The sequence below is a fragment of the Triticum aestivum genome, chromosome 7A, assembly GCF_018294505.1.
Source record: "Triticum aestivum cultivar Chinese Spring chromosome 7A, IWGSC CS RefSeq v2.1, whole genome shotgun sequence".
Taxonomy (NCBI): domain Eukaryota; kingdom Viridiplantae; phylum Streptophyta; class Magnoliopsida; order Poales; family Poaceae; genus Triticum; species Triticum aestivum.
Window position 1 is genome coordinate 696,161,187 of NC_057812.1, and position 23,070 is coordinate 696,184,256.

General features: G+C 44.2%; 1 protein-coding gene, 1 long non-coding RNA gene and 1 pseudogene across 3 annotated transcripts; 1 reads left to right on the forward strand and 2 right to left on the reverse strand.

Moving 5' to 3' along the window:
- Positions 1 to 1,231: 1,231 nt before the first annotated feature.
- Positions 1,232 to 4,773, reverse strand: LOC123149429 (uncharacterized). Its single transcript, XM_044569084.1, has 2 exons — positions 2,640 to 4,773; positions 1,232 to 1,733 (listed from the first exon to the last, which is right to left on the reverse strand). Exon 1 carries the CDS (start codon positions 4,524 to 4,526, stop codon positions 2,943 to 2,945), a length of 1,584 nt encoding a protein of 527 aa, XP_044425019.1. The 5' UTR covers positions 4,527 to 4,773; the 3' UTR covers positions 1,232 to 1,733; positions 2,640 to 2,942.
- A 2,974-nt stretch (positions 4,774 to 7,747) lies between these two features.
- Positions 7,748 to 9,711, forward strand: LOC123154894 (uncharacterized). Of its 2 annotated transcripts, none has more exons than XR_006477110.1 (4): positions 7,748 to 8,106; positions 8,176 to 8,311; positions 8,431 to 8,685; positions 9,144 to 9,711. It is a non-coding gene; the product is annotated as an uncharacterized lncRNA (long non-coding RNA). The 2 variants fall into 2 exon arrangements; XR_006477111.1 differs by having other exon boundaries at positions 8,226 to 8,311.
- A 2,018-nt stretch (positions 9,712 to 11,729) lies between these two features.
- On the reverse strand, positions 11,730 to 13,060 carry LOC123153761 (aspartic proteinase nepenthesin-1-like; annotated as a pseudogene).
- Between the last annotated feature and the right edge of the window lie 10,010 nt (positions 13,061 to 23,070).

Consider the following 23,070-nt stretch of genomic DNA (forward strand, 5'->3'; position numbering starts at 1 on the left):
ACAGAAGCTGTTATTTCACCATTACAAGTTGTACTGATTGTCACCGTACTTCGTGAACCGTGCTGTCGTGATGTTATAGCGATTTTTCCTGAGAACGATGAACTGCCATCTGTTTTCCAATTAATCTTGAGATCTTGTCGAATGTTTTATGTTTACGGAGGTACTGCCACATCTTAGCTTTTGCAGATGAATTGATATGCGTCTTGGGTTGGCTGACCAAACATGGTAACACTGTCGACTAAATATCGCTGAGGTTTCCTGACTGCATTCAGATCGCAAACCAGACCGCGTTCAGAAAATAGTTGAAACATGGCGTGAAGCCGTGAACCATCTGTACACCTGAACTTGAGTTTGAATCTTGAATTTCAGAACCGTTGAGCGGGAAAAGCTTTGGATTTAGAATAATGGCGCAGACATAGCTTTGCATCTACTAGGCTTGGTGATGAAGAGCCGGACGCCCAACTATAATTCAGTGAGATGTTTGTAGAAGAAGACAGCTTGGCAGGTGGGAGGCATCGGAAACACAGCCAAGGTATTAAGGGCGCGTTTGGTAGCCTGCATTAAGGCCAACCAGGTTCTAGCGGGCTAAGTAGCATATGTTGTTTGGTTGTCTGGCTCGCACGTAGAAACCGGTTAGCATGAAACTTAAAGCGCCCTCAACCTGGCTCACTAGGAACATTTAAATTGACCGTTTTTTCAGATACAGGCTGGGCTTAGTGCAATTTACGATATGAAGAATATGCGAGTTGGGCTTAATGCGGGCAACCAAACTACATGTAGATGATGGTCCGGAGCCTGTATCTAAACGTTCTCATATTATGAGACGGAGGGAGAAACAAACAGATGTGGGCCAGCTGTGTCCCCCAAATTTGAAATACCATCGCGTATACATATGGCAATACTCTGACGTGAACGAATCTTAGAGCCAACGGACAGCGTAGATATAGCGAGCATCTGAGCCCTTTCGTAATAGCATACATACTTCATAGTTCAGAATATTCACAGGATGTGCAAGATTTGCATATGGATTTTAAAACAACAAATAACATGTCTTTAACAAAATTCACTCAAAGACCATGCCAAGATTGAATCTCTCATCTTTACAGTAAATTTGGACATCGGGGATGTTCAGAATATTCATAGGATGTGCAAAACAATCATAAGTACCATCCTAAATGACATGCTCGGCCTTTGGCTTTTGGATCAGACCTGGAAATCACGAGCACCCACATGCTATCTACTCCCAAGAAATTATAAAACATTTTTTGTTCATATGATGTACTCTGGCTCCAGATTTTATGGCAGAGCATCCAAAAGACGAACCAAGCATCCAAATTTTCTGACACCCGAGACAATGAAAAACTGCAGACCAACAAAAGCAGAGCTCCAAAAGCTAAACGCTAACCAGACAAGAACAAATCTACTACTCCAGTAGATATCCTATTACAAGGTCCCACCAGGATCACATTCTGAGTGACAAATTGCATCTTCATGTATATGAAAATAGAGCAATGTGAAGCAGGGAAGAACATGTTGCTTCGTTGACACATTTAAGTTGCTGGCCGCATTCAAAACCAATAAGGCTCTTCTCCGGTAGATATAACCCATGTGAGTTCATCCTTGCAGTGCGAAGTCACCGCCCCCAATGGCATACTACAGTCATAGTTGGCTGCAGAAGCAACGACAAGAACGACGATGAAGCACGCGGACCAGGAGGGGAGATGGAGATGGACCTGCAAGATGGATGATGATGAATGTCTTTTGGTTTCCATTAAATATATAGCAGGAGAACACTTGTAATGCTAGCTTGTAGCCAGTCATGGCGGCAGAGTTTACGAGCATTAACTAACTGCTAAATTTTCCTGCAGACTGCAAACTAATTCATGATGAGCTACTCCAGCTAGGCCAATATTTTATTAGGAGATAATTCATGACGAGTAATTACTATCTACATTCACAAATACACAACTTTCTAGAAGGCATTTAGTCAAAGTTATCTTTAGACCATCATTACATTATAAACACATAGGCATTTACATTGGTCATACTATTGCTAGATTTATGGTAAATTATACTATTGCTAGATTTATGATAAATGTTATCATATTTTTATGCTTTATTTCATTAGTACGAACAATACTGATCGCACCATGATACGAACTTCTAGCAGTAATTAAAATATTATTATACCACCGTATTACTTCTCAGCAACGACATATAAACATATTATGGAAGAAAAGATCCAAACTAACCACTTGAAGAACAGAAATGCCATATTTCTAACAAACCAAGCATCGCATCATAAACACTGTCATTCTTCAACAACAGAAATGCCATATTTCTAACAAACCAAGACTGAATATCGTATCATAAACATTGTCATTCTTCCACAACAGAAATGTCATATTTCAACAAACCAAGACTGAATATCGCATCATAAACACTGTCATTCTTGCTTCTTCATGATGCAACACGAAAGTAAATTTTGACAGCAGGGACAATCAGTAGAAAAACTAAAATAGCATAGATACTTCACAGTTCAGAATAATCACAGGGTGTTCAAGACACAAGCATCATCCGAAATGACATGCTCTACGAATAGTACTAATAAGTAACAGGAATCAAGATAAGGATCAGACCTGGAAATCCCGAGCATCCACATGCTGACTACTCCCAAAAAAGTACAAACATCCAACAAATATATCATTTTTTTCATATGAAGTACTCTGGCTCCAGGTTTTAGGGCAGCACATCCAGAAGATGAACCAATGATTCCAGTTCTCCAAGACTAGCCAACCAAGAGCTAGCACAGCCAGATAATCCTTCTTGCTACAGACCACCAAATGCCGAGCTCCAAAAGCCAAACGCTCATGAGATGAGAGCAAATCTACATCCTGTTACTGATCCCACCAGGATCACATTCGAGCGTGAGAACCATTCTCCTATTTAGTGACCTCCACTACTGCACCACTCCGCTTCAGCGGGGAGCCAGACGGTGGAGAGTCCTGCAAGATATGTACGATGGTTTCTGCAGACAGTGTCTCGTTCAGCACCTTTATTGCCTGGATAAACACCTCTGCTTCAAGCAACTCCTTTGGAGGTTGGTTCTCCAGTCGCGCATGTTTAAACTCACTCTTTATTCCTATAACGTCACAAGAACTATTTGCGGAGCAGATTCTTGATCCACTGGGTACACTACGCTTGCTCCTCTTACGGGTCCACTTCTGTCGATTGCCCTGCTGAAACTGCTGCTTCACATGCCTGTGTGCATCAGCCTGCCCAGGCTCCACCAGGGCAGCTTCCATGCTGTCCCTCGCATCATCATTCAGCACTATGGATCCACTGGGTACACTACACTTGTTACTGTTACAGGTCTGCTTCTGTTGATTGCCCTGCTGAAACTGCTGCTTCACATGCTTCACTCCATGCTTGTGTGTATCAGCGTGCCTAGGCTCTGCCAGGGCAGCCTCCAAGCTGTTCCTCTTGCCCACGCTTGCATCATTATTCAGCACTATGGTCAGCGGTGAGCTCTGTACCACCATGGATTGCTGTTGAACTTGAACAACTGCCGCAGCTTCATCCCCCACCATGGATTGCTGTTGAACTTGAACAGCTGCTGCAGCTTCATCCCCCACCATGGATTGCTGTTGAACTTGAACAACTGCTGCAGCTTCATCCCCAGACTCCACCGGTTTGGACAGGTTGTTGACCACCTGCGGCTGCTGCACCCGGAAGAATCTCGTAATCTTCTTGGGTCTCGTAAACTCCAACCGGATTCTTTCCGTCACTTTGTCGACTACCTGCGGTAAGATTCTGTCAAGATGCACCCGAGCGAGTCTTTCCATCCTGTCCTTCAACCCGAACACCTCTGGATGCTTTACCCAAATGAGTCTCAGGAGATGCAACCCAAAGTAAGAATTTTTATCATCCCTCTTTGGCAATTCAAGAATCTCATTCTGTACTAGGTCCCAGATCAGCTCACCCCAGTCGACGTTATGCGCCAACTCCGCCTTCACCTCCCGCATCGCAGCCGACACATTCGACGGCAACATGTCCCTGCCCTGGAACTGCGGGAGGATCCAGATTTCCATGAACTGCAAGGCGGCGGAGGTAACCGTGGACGAGCTCCTTGTGCTCCTCGTCCTGCGCCGTGGAGGGAGCACCTTGTGCTCCGCCGTGGCTTGGAGGGCTGCCGCGCTGAGGAAGGACTTGCGGTCGACACTGACGCGGACGCCCCAGAGGTAGGCGTAGCCGCGGCAGTTCTCCCGGTGGTAGGAGGCGACCAGATCGGAGACGAGGTCGTGTCGGGGGATACCGTCCGGGAGCTGGAGCCGCGCGAAATCGAGGAGGCCGAGGTGGCGGAGGGCGGCCTCCGTGTCGCGGTCGTCGGGCCAGCCGCGGAGAGAGGCTGGCGGTTGGTAGATGTTGTACTGGCCGGTGTGGACCTCCCCGGACCGGCCGCCCGCGCTGACCACGGACGGCGCTGCGGTGGGGCTCTTCTCGAACCTGCCGCCGGCGCTGACCATGGGCGGCACTGCCTCTAGGATTCTTTCGGCGGTGGTCTTGGGGGTTGGGGCGAGATTGGCTGGGGATTTGGGGGAGTTCTTGCCTGTGCTGCCTGCTCGGATAGGGGGCGGGTCGGAGGCGGGGGAGAGAGAGGGGCAAGGCGTGGGCTTCGGCAACCGCCCGCGCTGTGCTGCTGAGGATGGGGACGGCGGGGGCGCCGGGCAAGACGGCGGCTGCGGAGATGGATGAGGGAGAGACGAAGGGGCCGTGGGCATTGGGCAAGGAGGTCTCTCACGTCTCCCTTATTTCACCAATCTTCCATTTTTTATTTGCCCATTAAAAATTTACTATGAATTATTCAATTTATTTAATTCTTTATAATCGTGTTTCGATATTTTAAATTTTTGCGTACATATTCATAAATGTCCAAACAGCAATTACCCCAGTCATATTTCAAACACTTTCAGCAACGTTTCATGCAAAATTTAATTGTTTATTTGTATTCAGTTTGAGAAACTTTTCATACGTGTACTACATTTTTATAAAAATAATATAATAATATAATTAAATATCCATATGCATTTTAATTATTTTATTAATCTTCCAATCAATTACAGAAACATTTCAAACAAATTTTAATTATTTAAACACACATTTTTATAATTATCTGATGGCGGGCGGATGGAGCTTCGGCGTCGTCCATGGCCGACCCGGTATAGTTGCCCTGATTCAGATCTGGACAACTTGGCGGTGGTGATACAGACCTGGTCGGGCCGGTGATGGCGGCTGCACATTGTACTACAATGACCTCCCGTGGTTCCGAAGGTCACTGAAAGGTCTTCGGAGAGAGTTCATCTTCAGACCGGTGGTTGACTTTGGTGGTGAGATGCAAACTATGGATGGAGACTTGACGCAGAGGGAGGGTTGTGCAACAATGAGGATACTTCACATGTAGATGCAAGGATCGCGAAAAGTCGTGGCGACAACACATGTGCGCCCTCGATGGTGGTGATGCGTGCACCTGGTCTCGAGCTCCGGGGTGAAAATCTAGGTCTGACCCGAGTTGGTTGTACCTGGCAATGACGACATTTTTTTATGTTGTTACCTTCTTGAGGCATTGCTTGGATATGCCCAGGCTGATTTTTCAGGGTGAAAACCAAGATTCTGGCTTTGATGGTTGGATCCAGTGACGACGATGCATGAGCATCACTTTCTTTCTGAAGGTGTTGCTGTTGGAAAACTTCGTCATCGATGTGATGTTATGAGATCGTTGGTGAGGATATGGTCATTGCTATAGTTTGCTGACCACGAATCTGATCGCTTAGATCCCCCCCCCCCCCACCCACCTACATAGCTTTGAATTTATATGACTACTAGGTACCAGTGTGTGTGTATTGGTATTGCTTGTGTACATCTTCGTTATGCAGAGGCCGGGTGTGGGCTCATTGTGTTTGTATCCTCTTGATGCTCCATTTTAAGCTAATAAAATTCATCCTTTGTCGAAAAAAGCAAACTCATGAGAGAGAGATGAGTGAGCTTAAGAATGAGAATGAGGAAGTGAACCTGCAGAAAAGAAGCATATTGATGATGTGAGTAAATTATTTGATTGGCAAGAGAGGCACGTACATGAGATGCACCAATAGAAGAGATGAAACGAGAATAGTGAGATGTGGACGAAGGAAGAGCTCTAGAGGGCAAACATGAAGATTGACAAGGGCATGCGGCAACAGAATATTAACTACAAGGAGCTAAGAAGCATTCATATCTCTCAGACACGTGACGCATTATGGGAATCTAAAGAAGGAGAGAGATTATATCAAACCGGATATAGATTTGCTTTAAGGAGGAGATGAAGAAGAGAGAATTCACCATTGCTAACCTGCTAAAAGTTGGGATATGGGAGTAAGGACAAGTTTCTCAAGATCAAGGCCATCTGAGGTGAATTAACTTTATCGATCCAATAGTTTTTTTTTGAAATGTATGAATCCAATAGTTAGCTATGTTAAGTAGTATTTGGCCTGAGAACTACATAGTTGGTCTGGGAACCTAGTGATGCTGCTTGTATAATTTGAAAATGATGATGATTTTTGAAATGTCAAGAAAAAAACAACAATTTTTTTATGTATTCATAGTCACATCCAAATGCTACCTACAAAGTTGTAGGCAAAAAGGCTAAACATTTTGGCATGTGCAAAAAAAAAAACAAATCGAAACACCAAATGTTACCCCAAAATGTCACCCTAAATTTTTTTTTTCACCAACGAAACACTATAGCTTCGTTTCACATGAAAATTGTCAAGCATGCTTGCGACACTAACACGAACATCCACAAAAAATTCAGAATGTTTTGAAAACATTTTATCACTTTTTTAGTTACTGTTCATCCGAGAGCAAATGTTCCCGGGAGCCAACTATCTTCATTCCTACAAATAATCAAACAAGACGTAAATTAGTTTGTGATGACGAGAACCAACTAGTAGCTACTGACTGGAACTTCACCCGCAAAAAAAAAGCTATTGACTAGAACTAAACTAGCTAAAGCGTACACCATATAAATGATTGACATTTGACGACACAAAAGCACACTGCAGCACAGGCAACAACAAAAAAAACAAGAAAGAAGAAAATGAAGAGAGAAGAACAAACGTTTGGCTCCGCTATATTTTATCGTTTAACCCTGTTGACCGTGGACTTCCCAATTTTTTTTTTTATCGAATTTGGGAAAAGTTCATCAATTTTGGGAAAAATCGTCGAATTTGAAAAAAATCATCAAATTTTAAAAAGTTCATCAATTTTGAAAAATAGTTCAACACATTTTGAAAAAAAAAATTATCAACTTGGGAGAAAGTTCACGGGTTTTTGAAAAAAGTTTGTCGTTGAAGAAAAAGTTTATCAATTTAAAATTGCGCATTTAAGAAAAAGAAATAAATAAAAAAGAAAAGGAACAGGAAAAAGAAAAAGAAAAAGAAAAAGAAAAGCGAACAGGGGAGAGAATAAAAGAACAAAAGAAGTTAGCGTGGCGCGCTGTGAGGGTACATGTCTCGAGTTAGATATGACACCGACGCACCATTTTTGCACTTTCAACGGATCTACTACCACTATAAAAGGAAGAGAGGGGCAGATCCAAACAATCAGGCCCATCCATCATCAAGATCTAATGGCCCTTAACCCTTCGGTGTTTAACGCTGCCAACCACGCGTTAAGCTACTAACAAGCCATCGATCGATAACCAAGGCCCGCCGTTAAAAAAAAGGAAAGCTGATCGCACGACCCGCACGACCACCCTCTTCGCACGACTCTCGCCCCTGCGCGCACAACCTCCCCTCCTCCTCCCGCGCCGTTCGCCGCCCCGCAAACTCCGGCAGACGTTAGCCGCCCTTCGCCGTAGGAGCCGTCATAGGAGCCGCTCGCATCTGGAGCCGCCGCCCCGCGGGAGCCGCTCGCCGCTGCAGCCGCCGCCCGCGGGAGCCGCTTGCCGCGCGAGCCGGAGCCGCCCTGCCCCTGGATCCGCTCGCCGCTGGTTGCCGACGGAGCTGCCCCGCCCCTGGATCCGCTCGCCGCCGGAGCCGCCCGTCGCTCTCCCACTCAGCTTGGCCTCTCGTAAGTTGAGAAATTTGATTGTACCAATGATTATACTAATGGATTTGACTGACCTGCAACTTACTATAGGAGTTGCAGCCTACTGCTTGCAATCACTGAAAAAGAAATTGCTTTGCCAGAGCGTGCATGGATGTGCAGGGTGTAGTGTTGCCGTTTGATTCAGAGTGGAGAATGTATGGAGCTCCCAAGTCTGACCCCTCTACCAGTAATCCTTTCCACCGATGCACTTGAGATATTATATACTCTTTTGCATGCATGCCACCCTTTACTCTGGATGTTTCTGAGAAATGGATTTCAGCTAACATGAGTACCTGCAACTTGCAGGTGTTAAAATTAACAATAACTAGGATGCACTCAGAATACTCATGTATTTGTTTCCCATATTATTATCAATCCAAGGATCGAAGATTGTTTCCCATGTTATTATCAATCCAAGGATCGAAGAAGAAAAAAAAGGGACATAGCAAAATTGACTTTAGAGAGATGGACCAGGATCTACAAAAATGATCACACTTAGGGCAGAATAATGATGAAGCCCCGTGCTTTTCTAATCCAGGGGTCACTTCTGACCTGGCTAAGGTAGGAAACATTAATCATGTTTTCATTTTTTGTATATATTTCTGTGATTGCTGGAGGTAAGGCAAAGAGTTGTTGTAGACATGAAATTTGTGAAGTTTGTAATGACTAGATTTCAGCAACGGTCATGGTTACAAAATTTCATCTTGGTCACTTCATATGCTTAACTTTTTTTTAGATAATGGAAGATTGTTTTTCCGTCCTCTGCATCGTTCCACCTGAACATGTTTTTGCTTTTGCCTGATCTTGGATCCTACTAATTTGTTATACAACCTTGTTTCTCTTGTGCTAACTCTTCATATCAAAATCCTTTTACGTACTATGCAGTTATGCTTTATCTGCACTGTAACCCAACCTGTCTTCCTTCCAGTTACAGCTGCTATCTCTGTTTGTCTCGTGCATATTTTGAAGTACAGTTTTTTGGTTGATTACAACTATGTACCATTCTTTCACTATTTCAGAGAAGATCAGAAGAATATTTAGGGATACGATGGAAGGGAGTTAGTTCCCTATCTGAAACTGTTTAACGTCCTCTATATCATCAGACTAATAAACAAAGGTATGACTCGTATTTCTAAGAAACGGAGGCCCATGTGGGACACAAGATAAATTTCTCCTGCTATTGTTGAGATCAATGAAGATGGGTCTCCTGAGTACACAGATAATCGCCGTAAAAATTGCTCTCCAGCCTCTGCTCCTCCATCGAACTATTAACATGCCCCGTTTATTTATTTTCCCATAATATGTCTCATCTACTTGCAGCCATGGAATATTCGCATATCTTCACTACAAAATGTGACCAAGATGGAAGAGGCCCTCCTACAAACTTTGCTGCATGTATTTGTTGCTTGTAAGGCAGCTGCCCAACTACCATTTATAATTTCTTGTGGATTTACATGGTGTGCATGAAATTTCTCTTACATGCAAACTTGTATACTTGGAAATCAGGGTTCTATGCATTACTAACCAGAATCCGGGGATTTTGTTTTGTTGTGAACACAATCAAATCAATTAGTTTTCCAATGTTTACCCTTGGTTTTTATCCGGCACTATTTCTTCTGGCATTTAGGCATGACATTTTCGGGACTGGACTATAAAAGAGATGAAAGAGGGGATACTTTGGAGAACGATTGTGCATGTTGCTTCTCAAGTTTAGCTTGTGAATTTTAGTGTTGGGATATTTTTGTGAAGAATAAACTAAACATTAACATGTCGAGAGCGTCTTGACGGTGCACATAAAAAGTGATAAGGCGGGTCAATGGTTGGGAGGTTTATGGTTTGATGTTGTCCTATGTCATATCTCATATTTGTGTACCAGAAAGGAACATCCAAGCTTCCACATAATGGAAATTCTTCCTATTTGTCACCGTAGTCGGAAAGATTTTTTTCTACTACACATCGACTACTACTTGAAATCTATCATTCTATTATAGAAGTATAGTTTTGTTGATTTTATTTAACAATTGCCTCTTAACGGAGATAAACAAAGAAACATCTTATTATGGTCGTTGTACGTGCATGGCACGTGCACGCTTACTAGTATAAGAAAAACACAATGGGCCGACCCAGGTCGCGGCTAAGGTGCGCACTTTATGCACCCGTTTGCAAAATGATCTAAAGCGTCAAATAGGAACCGCCCACGGCGACTATTTCTGGCTTTAAGCTAGACGGTAGTTTGCTCTCGCTGAAGGTTTTCCCTCTATCGCGTCGCGTTGGGCTGGACCATTCGCGTGCGTAGGAAGTAATAATAGCAGATTCTAAAAACAATAGCTAGTAAAAATAACACAGGACATGGAAGAAAATGAATCGCAGCCAGGGATCAAACCCGGGTTTCCTAGATACGAGATAGCGACGCTAGTCACTCCCCTCTGTGTTGAGTTCATGATGTACTATAGGGTGCGGCCTACTTAATGTAAAAGAGCCGATATCCTTCATCGCTTTTTCTGTCTTATTTAGTTTTCACCATGTTATTTTTCATTTTCTTTTGTTTCTTTTTTCCCATTTTTTCCATTTGCTTCTTCAGTTTTTTTTTGTATATGTCAACAACATTTTTCTAATACAAGTTTAACATTCTTTTCAATCCAAATTTAACATTTTTCTTATTTCTGGTCAACATTTTCTCTATACACGTTTTTCAACATTTTTCAAATGCTAGATTAACATTTTTTAAATACAAGATTAACATTTTTTGAATACATGGTCAACATTTTTTCCTTTGGTTTATTTTGCTTTTTCTTTGTTTCTTTTTGCCTTTCATTCTACATTCTTATATACTTGTTCAACATTTTTATATACATGATCTACAATTTTTTAAATATTGGTTCAACATTTTTTTCATTTACTTGTTCAACATTTTTTAAATAGTTGTTCAACAATTTTTAAATAGTTGTTCAACATTTTGTATACATGATCACCATGTTTTCAAATGCTTGATCAACATTTTTCAAATATTTTAAAGTATAAATAAAAGTAAAAAAAAAGAAAGCCAAAAAAAAAAAACGGGGTGGTGTTTCCGCGCGTGGATCGGCTCAACTGGCGGTTCGCTTCAGCGAGGGGTGCGCTCCTATCTCGCTTAATGCGAGACATAGGGGCGCTCGGAACCGCCCGCCTGATGTCTGCTCATGCGGCCGTGCGAGCTGCCTATTTTACTTACATGGGCCGGATGGTCTACTTTTGCTGGGCTGGGCCTATCGATGCTTAGTAGTAAAAATAATTTTGTGATTTTGGACGTTAGGCTCGAGCCTATAGAACCCTCACCGGTAGATTCGTCACTGCCTCAGATATAACGCACGAGGTGATGCAGAAGCAGACCCCCCCCCCCCCCCCCCCCCCAAAGGTGATCCAGGAGCTGCGTAACATCCCACTGTCGGGAGCATTGGATAGTTTCCCCTCCACACGCCAGCGGAGTCGATTAAAATGAATTTAAGCCTTCTGCAAAGTCATTCTTTAGTTTGTAGATATTTGCTCTTTTTGTCAGCTTATTACACTCACAATATTGTTTATTTTTTTCAAAACCAAATTGGGTTGGCCGCTACAAAAACGAAAGATCAACCCTGGCCGCCGGTGTCGGCATTGCAGTTCTTGGGGGCGAAGTAGACCCTGCCGGCGGCAAGGTCGTAGATGAAGCGCGTGCCCAGTTGCTGCATCGCGCCGATGATGGTGATGCGTGTGCTCGGTGACACGGTGAGGCAGATGTCTTGCTCTTGCGCGATGAACAACTTATTCGGCGTGAGCACGAGGTCCTGCTCATGCTCGAAGTGCAGTGTCACCGTCAGCAACTGTGAGAGGATGGCACGGGTCGCGCGGAAGCAGAGGCCGAAGTTGGTGCGGGGCACCCGCTTCACCCCGATCCTCCTACCGTGCTCTGCCAGGGTGTGCTCCAGAATGTCATACGCAGCCTTGACCATCACACCCCAGGGTGTCCCGGCATCGATCACGCACCCGCTATGCCACCTGCCGTCGTCGAGCTGTCGGCGCCTGAACACCTCCACCAGGTTGCCGCGCAGCCGCGACCCGACGGCGCTGATGCTGACAAGGTTGACGAAGTAGGAGCTATCCTTGGGGTAGAGCATCCTGGTGCTCCTCATGTGCCTTGTGTCCACCGGGATGTTGTTACCGAACCAGAGGAAGCCGTGCTGGTTTGCCGACCCGGGCACGAAGAGGCAATAGGAGAAGCGATGCAAGCCGTCACGATGAAGGAACCAGATGAGCGACGGGTATGTCTTACCCAGGCCAAAGACACCAGCGACCACCCCATGGCTCTTGAAACTCGCGGTGGTGTGCATGCAACCAATGATGACGGTAGGAATGACTGCCAACATGGCACCGTGGCCCGAGGCTGGAAGGATAGGGTCTCTGCGCCTAGCACCCCACTCGCCTGCGAGCCACCAGGGCGGGTGGGGGTGGCATGAAACCTACACACGTTGTGCCCCGGCGGCGAGCAAATGTGGTTCGTGGGTGCGAGTGGGTGGAATGACGGCGAGGTCGCCGGGTTGAAGGGCGGTGGCACCTGCTGAAACGGGGTGTTGGATCGGCACACACTGCATCCACATCAGGCTGCTGGTCATCTCCATTGTAAGGGTGTACGTATGGCAGCCATGGCCCGTCCCGACACTAGTGACGACGGTGTACCTCCCTTGGAAAGGGTGCACGTGCGGCCGAAGCACGTTGGTGTCAAGCCCAATTGGCCCGTTTAGGTGTAGGAAGCCGCCGTCGTCGACGTGGATGGTACTGTTCCAGCTGGGGCTGGGGACCAGCGCAGGCTGAAGCCACCGCTGCGGCCTGTTGTGGCATTGGCAACATCGACGGCGATGAGGACGGGGTGGACGAGTGCCGCAAGCACTAGAGGGAGCAGGAGAGCGTGCACGGTGAGCTCCATGGATGGTATCCGTCGCAGCAATGCAGACAAACTGTTGCTGGCTAATCTGTTGGCTTGTGCACACAATAGTGAGTATGCTTTTATCTCGAGAGCCGGAGTGTTGGAGGTGGGTTTGGCTGCATTTACTATGAACCAAAAATTCTTTGTTCAGATTTGCGTATCCCTTGCACACTTCATATAGAGCAGGGTTTGACTGCATTTAATGTGAATAAAAACAAAATCCCGGGTTGGATTTCACGTACCTTGCAACCCTCCCTATAAATGTGGGTATGGCTGCATTTATCAGGAATCCAAAATTCCTTGTTGATATTTTCATATCTCTTTCACAACCCACGTAGAGAGGAGGATTTTCCTGCATTTATTATGAGTCGATAATCGCTTGTTGAGTATCCTTTGCACACGTTCGTGTACTATGAATTAATTTATGTCATTTCTTTGCGCACGAAGGTCCGAAAAGGTTTCATAGTTCAAAGCAACCACATTGCAAAAGCTGAAACAAGGACGCAAAAAGAAAGGAAACTACAACCAGTCCAGACATTTTCATGAGGGCCCTAATCTCAGAATATAAAACACAATTGGGTCTAAATTGCAGCTCCGGTGGAGGTCCAAGCCTTGTCGTCGCTGTACACGACACAACTTCCGACAATATGACCGCCACCACTATATCTCGAGCAGCTACGCATGCCAGGGAAAATAGAAGTGGCCACCACACCGTCTCTACACTACCTCCCTTTCGGCAAATCTGCCGGGAGGGAGCAGGTAAGATGCGAAAGCTCCACCCTTCGGCCAGAGGATTTGCCGGAAAGGCTATGAAAGAATGCCATCGAACGTTCTACGGGTGCCAAGGCTCCATCGCAAACATTGAAGAAGGATCACCAGCACCCAATCGACGGGATCCCGACCTTATCTTATCCCATTGTTGGTCCCAATCAGCATGATGGTGACTCAAGAATGAGCCAAAAGAGTAGGCAATCCTCCAGATCAAGGAGGCATGAAAAATTATTAGTGGTGACGCCGGTGTTACATCCACCGACAAGTTCAAGCCCAAGCCCATGGAGCACCGCAATTGGAAGGGTGTTACATCCACCGACAAGTTCAAGCCCCAACCCAAGGAGCACTGCAATCGGAAGAACAACAGTCGCTAGCCGCCACACGCTGCTCTAATACGGCGGTGGCGCTCACCAGTCTGGCATGAAGCCAAATGTCACTTTGGTAGGTGACCTAGACCTATTACTATGTACATGGACCCCCTGCACCTCTCCCTCCTCTGCTCCGGGCCGGTGTCACTGCCGGAGAAGAAAGGGGACGGGGTCGGGCCCTGCTCACGAGATATTCAAACAAGGAGTTTGCTGGCAGTACTAGCTTATTTCATTCACTATAATTCACTAACATTTTTAACCATTCAATTTGATTTGCTTCTTGATTCGTGTTGCATTCCCCTTCCTCATATTTTTCTATCTACCATTGAGCTTTCTATACCTGGAACTATTGTTGGCCCGTCAGTAGCAACAAAGATTGGTAAGGTTACCTGCATAAGGAGTTTGCTGGTTAGCAGTCATGATAGAGATGAGAGAGAAGGACTAGCTGGGAGTGAGGCGTCAACGTTGATCAGATGTATTGATCACCTGTCAAAATTAGCTGGAATTGCTCCAGTCTCGACGTGAAGCGTAGGAGCGTTATGAGTTCAAGTAGCACAAAGCACAGAGGAGAATAATAATTTCAAAATGAAAGGCTTTCCGTCACGAGGACTAGAACCCGGGTCTCTCGGGTGAGAGCCGAGTATCCTAACCACCTAGACTACGACGGAATTGTTACAGTTGCAATACTGAAACATATCTATTTATGTGGTATGTCTTTCATGTACACAACACAAAATAACACAAACGTTAGAGCTGAATCACAGCTTTGCTTGAATTCAGACATGGGTGGCAACATCCTTGAACCGAGCAAAGGCTATATTTGCTTGTTGTAGCTCTCTTTGATCCATAACACATTAGAATTTCCCATGGCGACGCATGATCGAATACCAATTAGGGAGAAAATTCGAGCAATATGCCTCCCAATTGATAGGTAGAAGCTGAACCCTACAACTTTGCAAAGTCTGGAATCATCAACCATGAGTGTCTCTCAGCCATATAAATATCAAAAGGTTCCATAAAGGTCACCATCACAAAGTAGCAATTAGCTCATCAAGCAACTAATAGCTTGCCAAGGCTTAGCTTTTACAAGCATTTGCTTTTACCAAAGAAACTAGGAGGAAGCAAACTAAAAATTTAGATAACTGTCCATCACCGAGAGAAGCATGCTGAAGCCTTAATAGTTAACACTACGAAAGAGATTATTGAGATTCATGTTCAGGGTGAATCTTCTTTCCTTTATCAACTAGTAAAGAGGAGGAGCTTGCATGTCTAATCTTCGATGAAATTAGTCTTTAAGAACTAAGCCTTTAAGTTGCACCACATCTGACATATTCTTAAAAACAATATAAAGCCCCGGCCAAAGAACTTCATTTCTAGACAAACTACCTGATACTGAATGGAGAAAGGAAAATGACCTCGCCAGTTTTGCCTATGAGAACAATGATAAATTTTCTCAAGTCCCATAGGCAGCCATGTCGCCATCCACATCTACACGCCGGTCTCGATTGCTGCAGAGAAACACTCACCGGACCCACCTCCGCTGCTGGTCTCGACGTTGTTGTTAATCTTGATTTGTTGTTGTATGGTGAACAACACATGGATGGAGCCACTAGAGTGGAGAGAGCCGCCGGTTTGGAGGGAGCCCCATCAAATTGGCGTACGACAACGGTTGGTGCTTAGGATTCATGGTGGATATGGATTATATAACGGAGGCGTGTGACGTTCGATGCAGTTCTCTGTTTTTTGCTTGTTTTTTACATCGAAGAAAATCAATATCAAACGGAGTCCAAACACCGCGAAACTCCACAAAGAATTTTTATGGGCCAGAAGACATCCATTGGGCTAGAGCAGCATCTGGAGGGTGCCCCGAGGGGGGCACAACCCACCAGGGCGCGCCAGGGCCCCCTGGCACGCCCAGGTGGGTTGTGCCCACCTCGGTGGCCTCCTGCACCCCCTCTTTGCACTATAAATCCCCAAATACTCCGGGACCCTTCAGGGTTAACCTAGGTCGGAAGTTTCGCCGCCGCAATCCTCTGTAGCCACCGAAGACCAATCAGGAGCCCGTTCCGGCACCCTGCCGGAGGGGGAATCATCACCGATGGCCATCTTCATCATCCCGGCGGCTACCACGATGAGGAGGGAGTAGTCCACCCTTGGGGCTGAGGGTTTGTACTAGTAGTTATGTGTTTAATCTCCCTCTCTCTCTCTCTCGTGATTTATATCATGGGCTTTGTTAGCATAGATGGATCATATGATGTTTCCCCCCTCTATACTCTTGTTGTGATGAATTGAATCTTTACCCTTTGAAGTTTTGTCATGTCAGATTGAATGTTCAGATTTGAGAACACATGATGTATGTCTTGCGGTATGAATACTTGAGGTGACAATGGGGTATCTTATTGATTCACTTGATATACGTTATGGCACTCAACTTGTGGATTCCCACGGTAGTATTGGGGTAATCTATGCATAGGGGTTGATGCACGTTTTTATTATCTTTTCTTTGATAGAAACTTTGGGTTCTCTTTGTAGTTCTTTGTGTGGATTGAGTATTATGAATATGAGTATGCTTTGGTGTTATTCTAGTATGAACTCTAGGATAGATCGAACGGAAAAAATAGCTTTGCATTATTTTAGTACGAACTCTTGAATAGATCGAGCGGAAAGAATAGCTTTGAGGTGGTTTCATACCCTACAAACAATTCCTATCTTTTGTTCTCCGCTAATAGGAACTCGGGAGTGATTCTTTATTGTACTTTGAGAGATAATCTGAAGGAAATATGCCCTAGAGGCAATAATAAAGTTATTATTTATTTCCTTATAATCATGATAAATGTTTATTATTCATGCTAGAATTGTATTAACCGGAAACATAATACATGTGTGAATACATAGACAAATAAAGTGTCACTAGTATGCCTCTACTTGACTAGCTCGTTAATCAAAGATGGTTATGTTTCCTAACCATGAACAATGAGTTGTTATTTGATTAACGGGATCACATCATTAAGAGAATGATCTGATTGACATGACCCATTCCATTAGCTTAGCACCCTATCGTTTAGTATGTTGCTATTGCTTTCTTCATGACTTATACATGTTCCTATGACTATGAGATTATGCAACTCCCGTTTGCCGGAGGAACACTTTGGGTACTACCAAACGTCACAACGTAACTGGGTGATTATAAAGGAGTACTACAGGTGTCTCCAAAGGTACATGTTGGGTTGGTGTATTTCGAGATTAGGTTTTGTCACTCCGATTGTCGGAGAGGTATCTCTGGGCCCTCTCGGTAATGCACATCAGATAAGCCTTGCAAGCATTGCAACTAATGAGTTAGTTGCGGGATGATGTATTACAGAACGAGTAAAGATACTTGTCGGTAACGAGATTGAACTAGGTATTGGATACCGACGATCGAATCTCGGGCAAGTAACATACCGATGACAAAGGGAACAACGTATGTTGTAATGCGGTCTGACCGATAAAGATCTTCGTAGAATATGTAGGAGCCAATATGGGCATCCAGGTCCCGCTATTGGTTATTGACCGTAGACGTGTCTCGGTCATGTCTACATTGTTCTCGAACCCGTAGGGTCCGCACGCTTAAGGTTACGATGACAGTTATATTATGAGTTTATGCATTTTGATGTAACTAAGGTTGTTCGGAGTCCCGGATGTGATCACGGACATGACGAGGAGTCTCGAAATGGTTGAGACGTAAAGATTGATATATTGGAAGCCTATGTTTGGATATCGGAAGTGTTCCGGGTGAAATCGAGATTTTACCGGAGTACCGGGAAGGTTACCGGAACCCCCCGGGAGCTAAATGGGCCATGATGGGCCTTAGTGGAAAAGAGAAGAGGCAGCCCTACATGGGCTGCACGCCTCCCCCTTCCCATAGTCCTATTAGGACTAGGAGAGGTGGCCGGCCCCCTCTCTCTCTTTTCCCCCTCCGCGAATCCTATTCCAACTAGGATTGGGAGGGGAATCCTACTCCCAGAGGGAGTAGGACTCTCCTGGCGCGCCACACCTTGGCCGGCCAGCCTCCCCCCTCTAGTCCTTTATATACTGAGGCAGAGGCACCCTAGAACACACAAGTTGATCCACGTGATCTATTCCTTAGCCGTGTGCGGTGCCCCCTGCCACCATAGTCCTTGATAATACTGTAGCGGAGTTTCGGCGAAGCCCTGCTGCTGTAGTGCATCAAGATCGTCACCACGCCGTCGTGCTGACGGAACTCTTCCCCGACACTTTGATGGATCGGAGTCCGGGGATCGTCATCGAGCTGAACGTGCGCTCGAACTCGGAGGTGCCGTAGTTTCGGTGCTTGATCGGTTGGATCGTGAAGACGTACGACTACTTCCTCTACGTCGTGTCAACGCTTCCGCAGTCGGTCTGCGTGGGTACCTAGACTACACTCTCCCCTCTCGTTGCTATGCATCACATGATCTTGCGTGTGCGTAGGAATTTTTTTGAAATTACTACAAAACCCAACAGTGGCATCCGAGCCTAGGTTATTTATGTTGATGTTATATGCACGAGTAGAACACAAGTGAGTTGTGGGCGATATAAGTCATACTGCCTACCAGCATGTCATACTTTGGTTCGGCGGCATTGTTGGACGAGACGACCCGGACCAACATTACGCGTACGCTTACGCGAGACCGGTTCCCCCGACGTGCTTTGCACACAGGTGGCTTGCGGGCGACTGTCTCTCCAACTTTAGTTGAACCAAGTGTGGCTACGCCCGGTCCTTGCGAAGGTTAAAACGGAGTCTATTTGACAAACTATCGTTGTGGTTTTGATGCGTAGGTGAGATTGGTTCTTGCTTAAGCCCGTAGCAGCCACGTAAAACTTGCAACAACAAAGTAGAGGACGTCTAACTTGTTTTTGTAGGGCATGTTGTGATGTGATATGGTCAAGACATGATGCTGAATTTTATTGTATGAGATGATCATGTTTTGTAACCAAGTTATCGGCAACTGGCAGGAGCCTTATGGTTGTCGTTTTATTGTATGCAATGCAATCGCGATGTAATGCTTTACTTTATTACTAAGTGGTAGTGATAGTCGTGGAAGCATAAGATTGGCGAGACGACAACGATGCTACGATGGAGATCAAGGTGTCGCGCCGGTGACGATGGTGATCACGACGGTGCTTCGGAGATGGAGATCACAAGCACAAGTTGATGATGGCCATATCATATCACTTATATTGATTGCATGAGATGTTTATCCTTTTATGCATCTTATCTTGCTTTGATTGACGGTAGCATTATAAGATGATCTCTCACTAAATTATCAAGAAGTGTTCTCCCTGAGTATGCACCGTTACGAAAGTTCTTCGTGCTGAGACACCACGTGATGATCGGGTGTGATAGGTTCTACGTTCAAATACAACGGGTGCAAAACAATTGCACACGCGGAATACTCAGGTTATACTTGACGAGCCAAGCATATATAGATATGGCCTCGGAACACAGAGACCGAAAGGTCGAGCGTGAATCATATGGTAGATATGATCAACATAACGATGTTCACCATTGAAAACTACTCCATCTCACGTGATGATCGGTTATGGTTTAGTTGATTTGGATCACGTAATCACTTAGAGGATTAGAGGGATGTCTATCTAAGTGGGAGTTCTTTAATTAATTTGATTAACTGAACTTAAATTTATCATGAAACTTAGTACCTGATTAGTATCTTGCTTGTTTATGTTTGATTGTAGATAGATGGCTCGTGCTGTTGTTCCGTTGAATTTTAATGCGTTCCTTGAGAAAGCAAAGTTGAAAGATGATGGTAGCAATTACACGGACTGGGTCCGTAACTTGAGGATTATCCTCATTGCTGCACAGAAGAATTACGTCCTGGAAGCGCCGCTGGGTGCTAGGCCTGCTGCAGGAGCAAAGCCGGATGTTATGAACGTCTGGCAGAGCAAAGATGATGACTACTCGATAGTTCAGTGTGCCATGCTTTACGGCTTAGAATCGGGACTTCAACGACGTTTTGAACGTCATGGAGCATATGAGATGTTCCAAGAGTTGAAGTTAATATTTCAAGCAAATGCCCGGATTGAGAGGTATGAAGTCTCCAATAAGTTCTATAGCTGCAAGATGGAGGAGAACACTTCTGTCAGTGAGCATATACTCAAAATGTCTGGGTATAATAATCACTTGATTCAATTGGGAGTTAATCTTCCAGATGATTGCGTCATTGACAAAATTCTTCAATCACTGCCACCAAGCTACAAGAGCTTCGTGATGAACTATAATATGCAAGGGATGAACAAGACTATTCTCGAGCTCTTCGCGATGCTGAAAGCTGCGGAGGTAGAAATCAAGAAGGAGCATCAAGTGTTGATGGTCAACAAGACCACTAGTTTCAAGAAAAAGGGCAAAGGGAAGAAGAAGGGGAACTTCAAAAAGAACGACAAGCAAGTTGCTACTCAAGAGAAGAAACCCAAACCTGGACCTAAGCCTGAAACTGAGTGCTTCTATTGCAAGCAGACTGGTCACTGGAAGCGGAACTGCCCCAAGTATTTGGCGGATAAGAAGGATGGCAAGGTGAACAAAGGTATATGTGATATACATGTTATCGATGTGTACCTTACTAATGCTCGCAGTAGCACCTGGGTATTTGATACTGGTTCTGTTGCTAATATTTGCAACTCGAAACAGGGACTACGGATTAAGCGAAGATTGGTTAAGGGCGAGGTGACGATGCGCGTGGGAAACGGTTCCAAAGTCGATGTGATCGCAGTCGGCACGCTACCTCTACATCTACCTTCGGGATTAGTATTAGACCTAAATAATTGTTATTTGGTGCCAACGTTAAGCATGAACATTATATCTGGATCTTGTTTGATGTGAGACGATTATTCATTTAAATCAGAGAATAATGGTTGTTCTATTTATATGAGTAATATCTTTTATGGTCATGCACCCTTGAAGAGTGGTCTATTCTTGTTGAATCTCGATAGTAGTAACACACATATTCATAATGTTGAAGCCAAAAGATGCAGAGTTGATAATGAGAGTGCAACTTATTTGTGGCACTGCCGTTTAGGTCATATCGGTGTAAAGCGCATGAAGAAACTCCATTCTGATGGACTTTTGGAACCACTTGATTATGAATCACTTGGTACTTGCGAACCGTGCCTCATGGGCAAGATGACTAAAACACCGTTCTCCGGAACTATGGAGAGAGCAACAGATTTGTTGGAGATCATACATACAGATGTATGTGGTCCGATGAATATTGAGGCTCATGGTGGATATCGTTATTTTCTCACCTTCATAGATGGTTTAAGCAGATATGGGTATATCTACTTAATGAAACATAAGTCTGAAACATTTGAAAAGTTCAAGGAATTTCAGAGTGAAGTTGAAAAATCATCGTGTCAACGCTTCCGCAGTCGGTCTGCGTGGGTACGTAGACTACACTCTCCCCTCTCGTTGCTATGCATCACATGATCTTGCGTGTGCGTAGGAATTTTTTTGAAATTACTACGAAACCCAACATAATCATATGATCCAACTATGTTAGCACTGTTGAGAGGTTGCACTAGTGAAACTACAGGCCCTAGGCCTCCTTTTTAAGCATTGAAATACCGTTTTGTACCCGTTTATTATTTGCTACCTTACTGTTTTTATTTATTCAGATTATAAAGATATATTTGTACCATCAATATTACACTTTTATCACCATCTCTTCGCCGAACTAGTGCACCTATACAATTTTCCATTGTATTGGGTGTGTTGGGGACACAAGAGATTTCTTGTATTTGGTTGCAGGGTCGTTTGAGAGAGACCATCTTCATCCTACACCTCTCACGAATTGATAAACCTTAGGTCATCCTCTTGAGGGAAAATTGCTACTGTCCTACAAAACTCTGCGCTTGGAGGCCCAACACGTGTCTACAAGAATAAAGTTGCGTAGTAGACATCGAGCACTTTTCTGGCGCCATTGCCGGGGAGGTGAGTGCTTGAAGGTATATCTTTAGATCTTGCAATTGAATCTTTTAGTTTCTTGTTTTGTCACAAGTTTGGTTTATAAAAGAAAACTACATAAAAAATGGAATTTAGGTTGCATCATATTATTGATCATCTTTATAATATCTTTCTTGAAAATGATGGTTCGGAAAATTGCGCCCAATTGCTAGAAGAAGAAGTCAATAAAATTCTTGGCACAAAATATTTGAATGATGAGCATGATTGCAATGTTGTTAGTATGAATTCTTTGAATATCCAAAATGCTAATGATGATTGCACAAGTCATGACAAAAATGTTTCTTATAAGCATGTCACTTTTTGTGGAGTGAATTGGGAGTGCAATTGCACAACAAAAAGGGAGTATAGATTTTGTAAGAAGCATAAATATTTAGAAACAAAAAAAATTTCAAGAGAGGCTAGATGATTGTGCTGAAAGATTTAACTTTTTATCCATCCTTGTGAACTTTGCAAGGAATGTGGTCATTTAAATCTCCAATGCAAATTCTTTCATGATCAAATAGTGTACAAAAATTGTGATAACTTGATGACCCTTGAGCATCATAGAGAGCTTAGTCTTCTTTTGGGGTATGAAGAAATGAAACGTATAACTAAGGGTATTCTAAAATTTAATCTCGAGAGATTTCTTGATTTTGATCTAGAAGAAATTTATATGTTTTGTGCGGTAAATTGCATTGAGAATCCTTATATTGCCAACTATCTAAAGTCAAGAAAACAAATAGAATATGAAGAGAGTACTAATGAAAGGGAAAATATTCCCCAGTACCCTCCTAGTGTTTATTATGATGAATCGGGTAACGAGGAGGAGCTTCCTATCCAATCAATCTCTTCAATAAGAAGCTTGAAAAAATTAATTA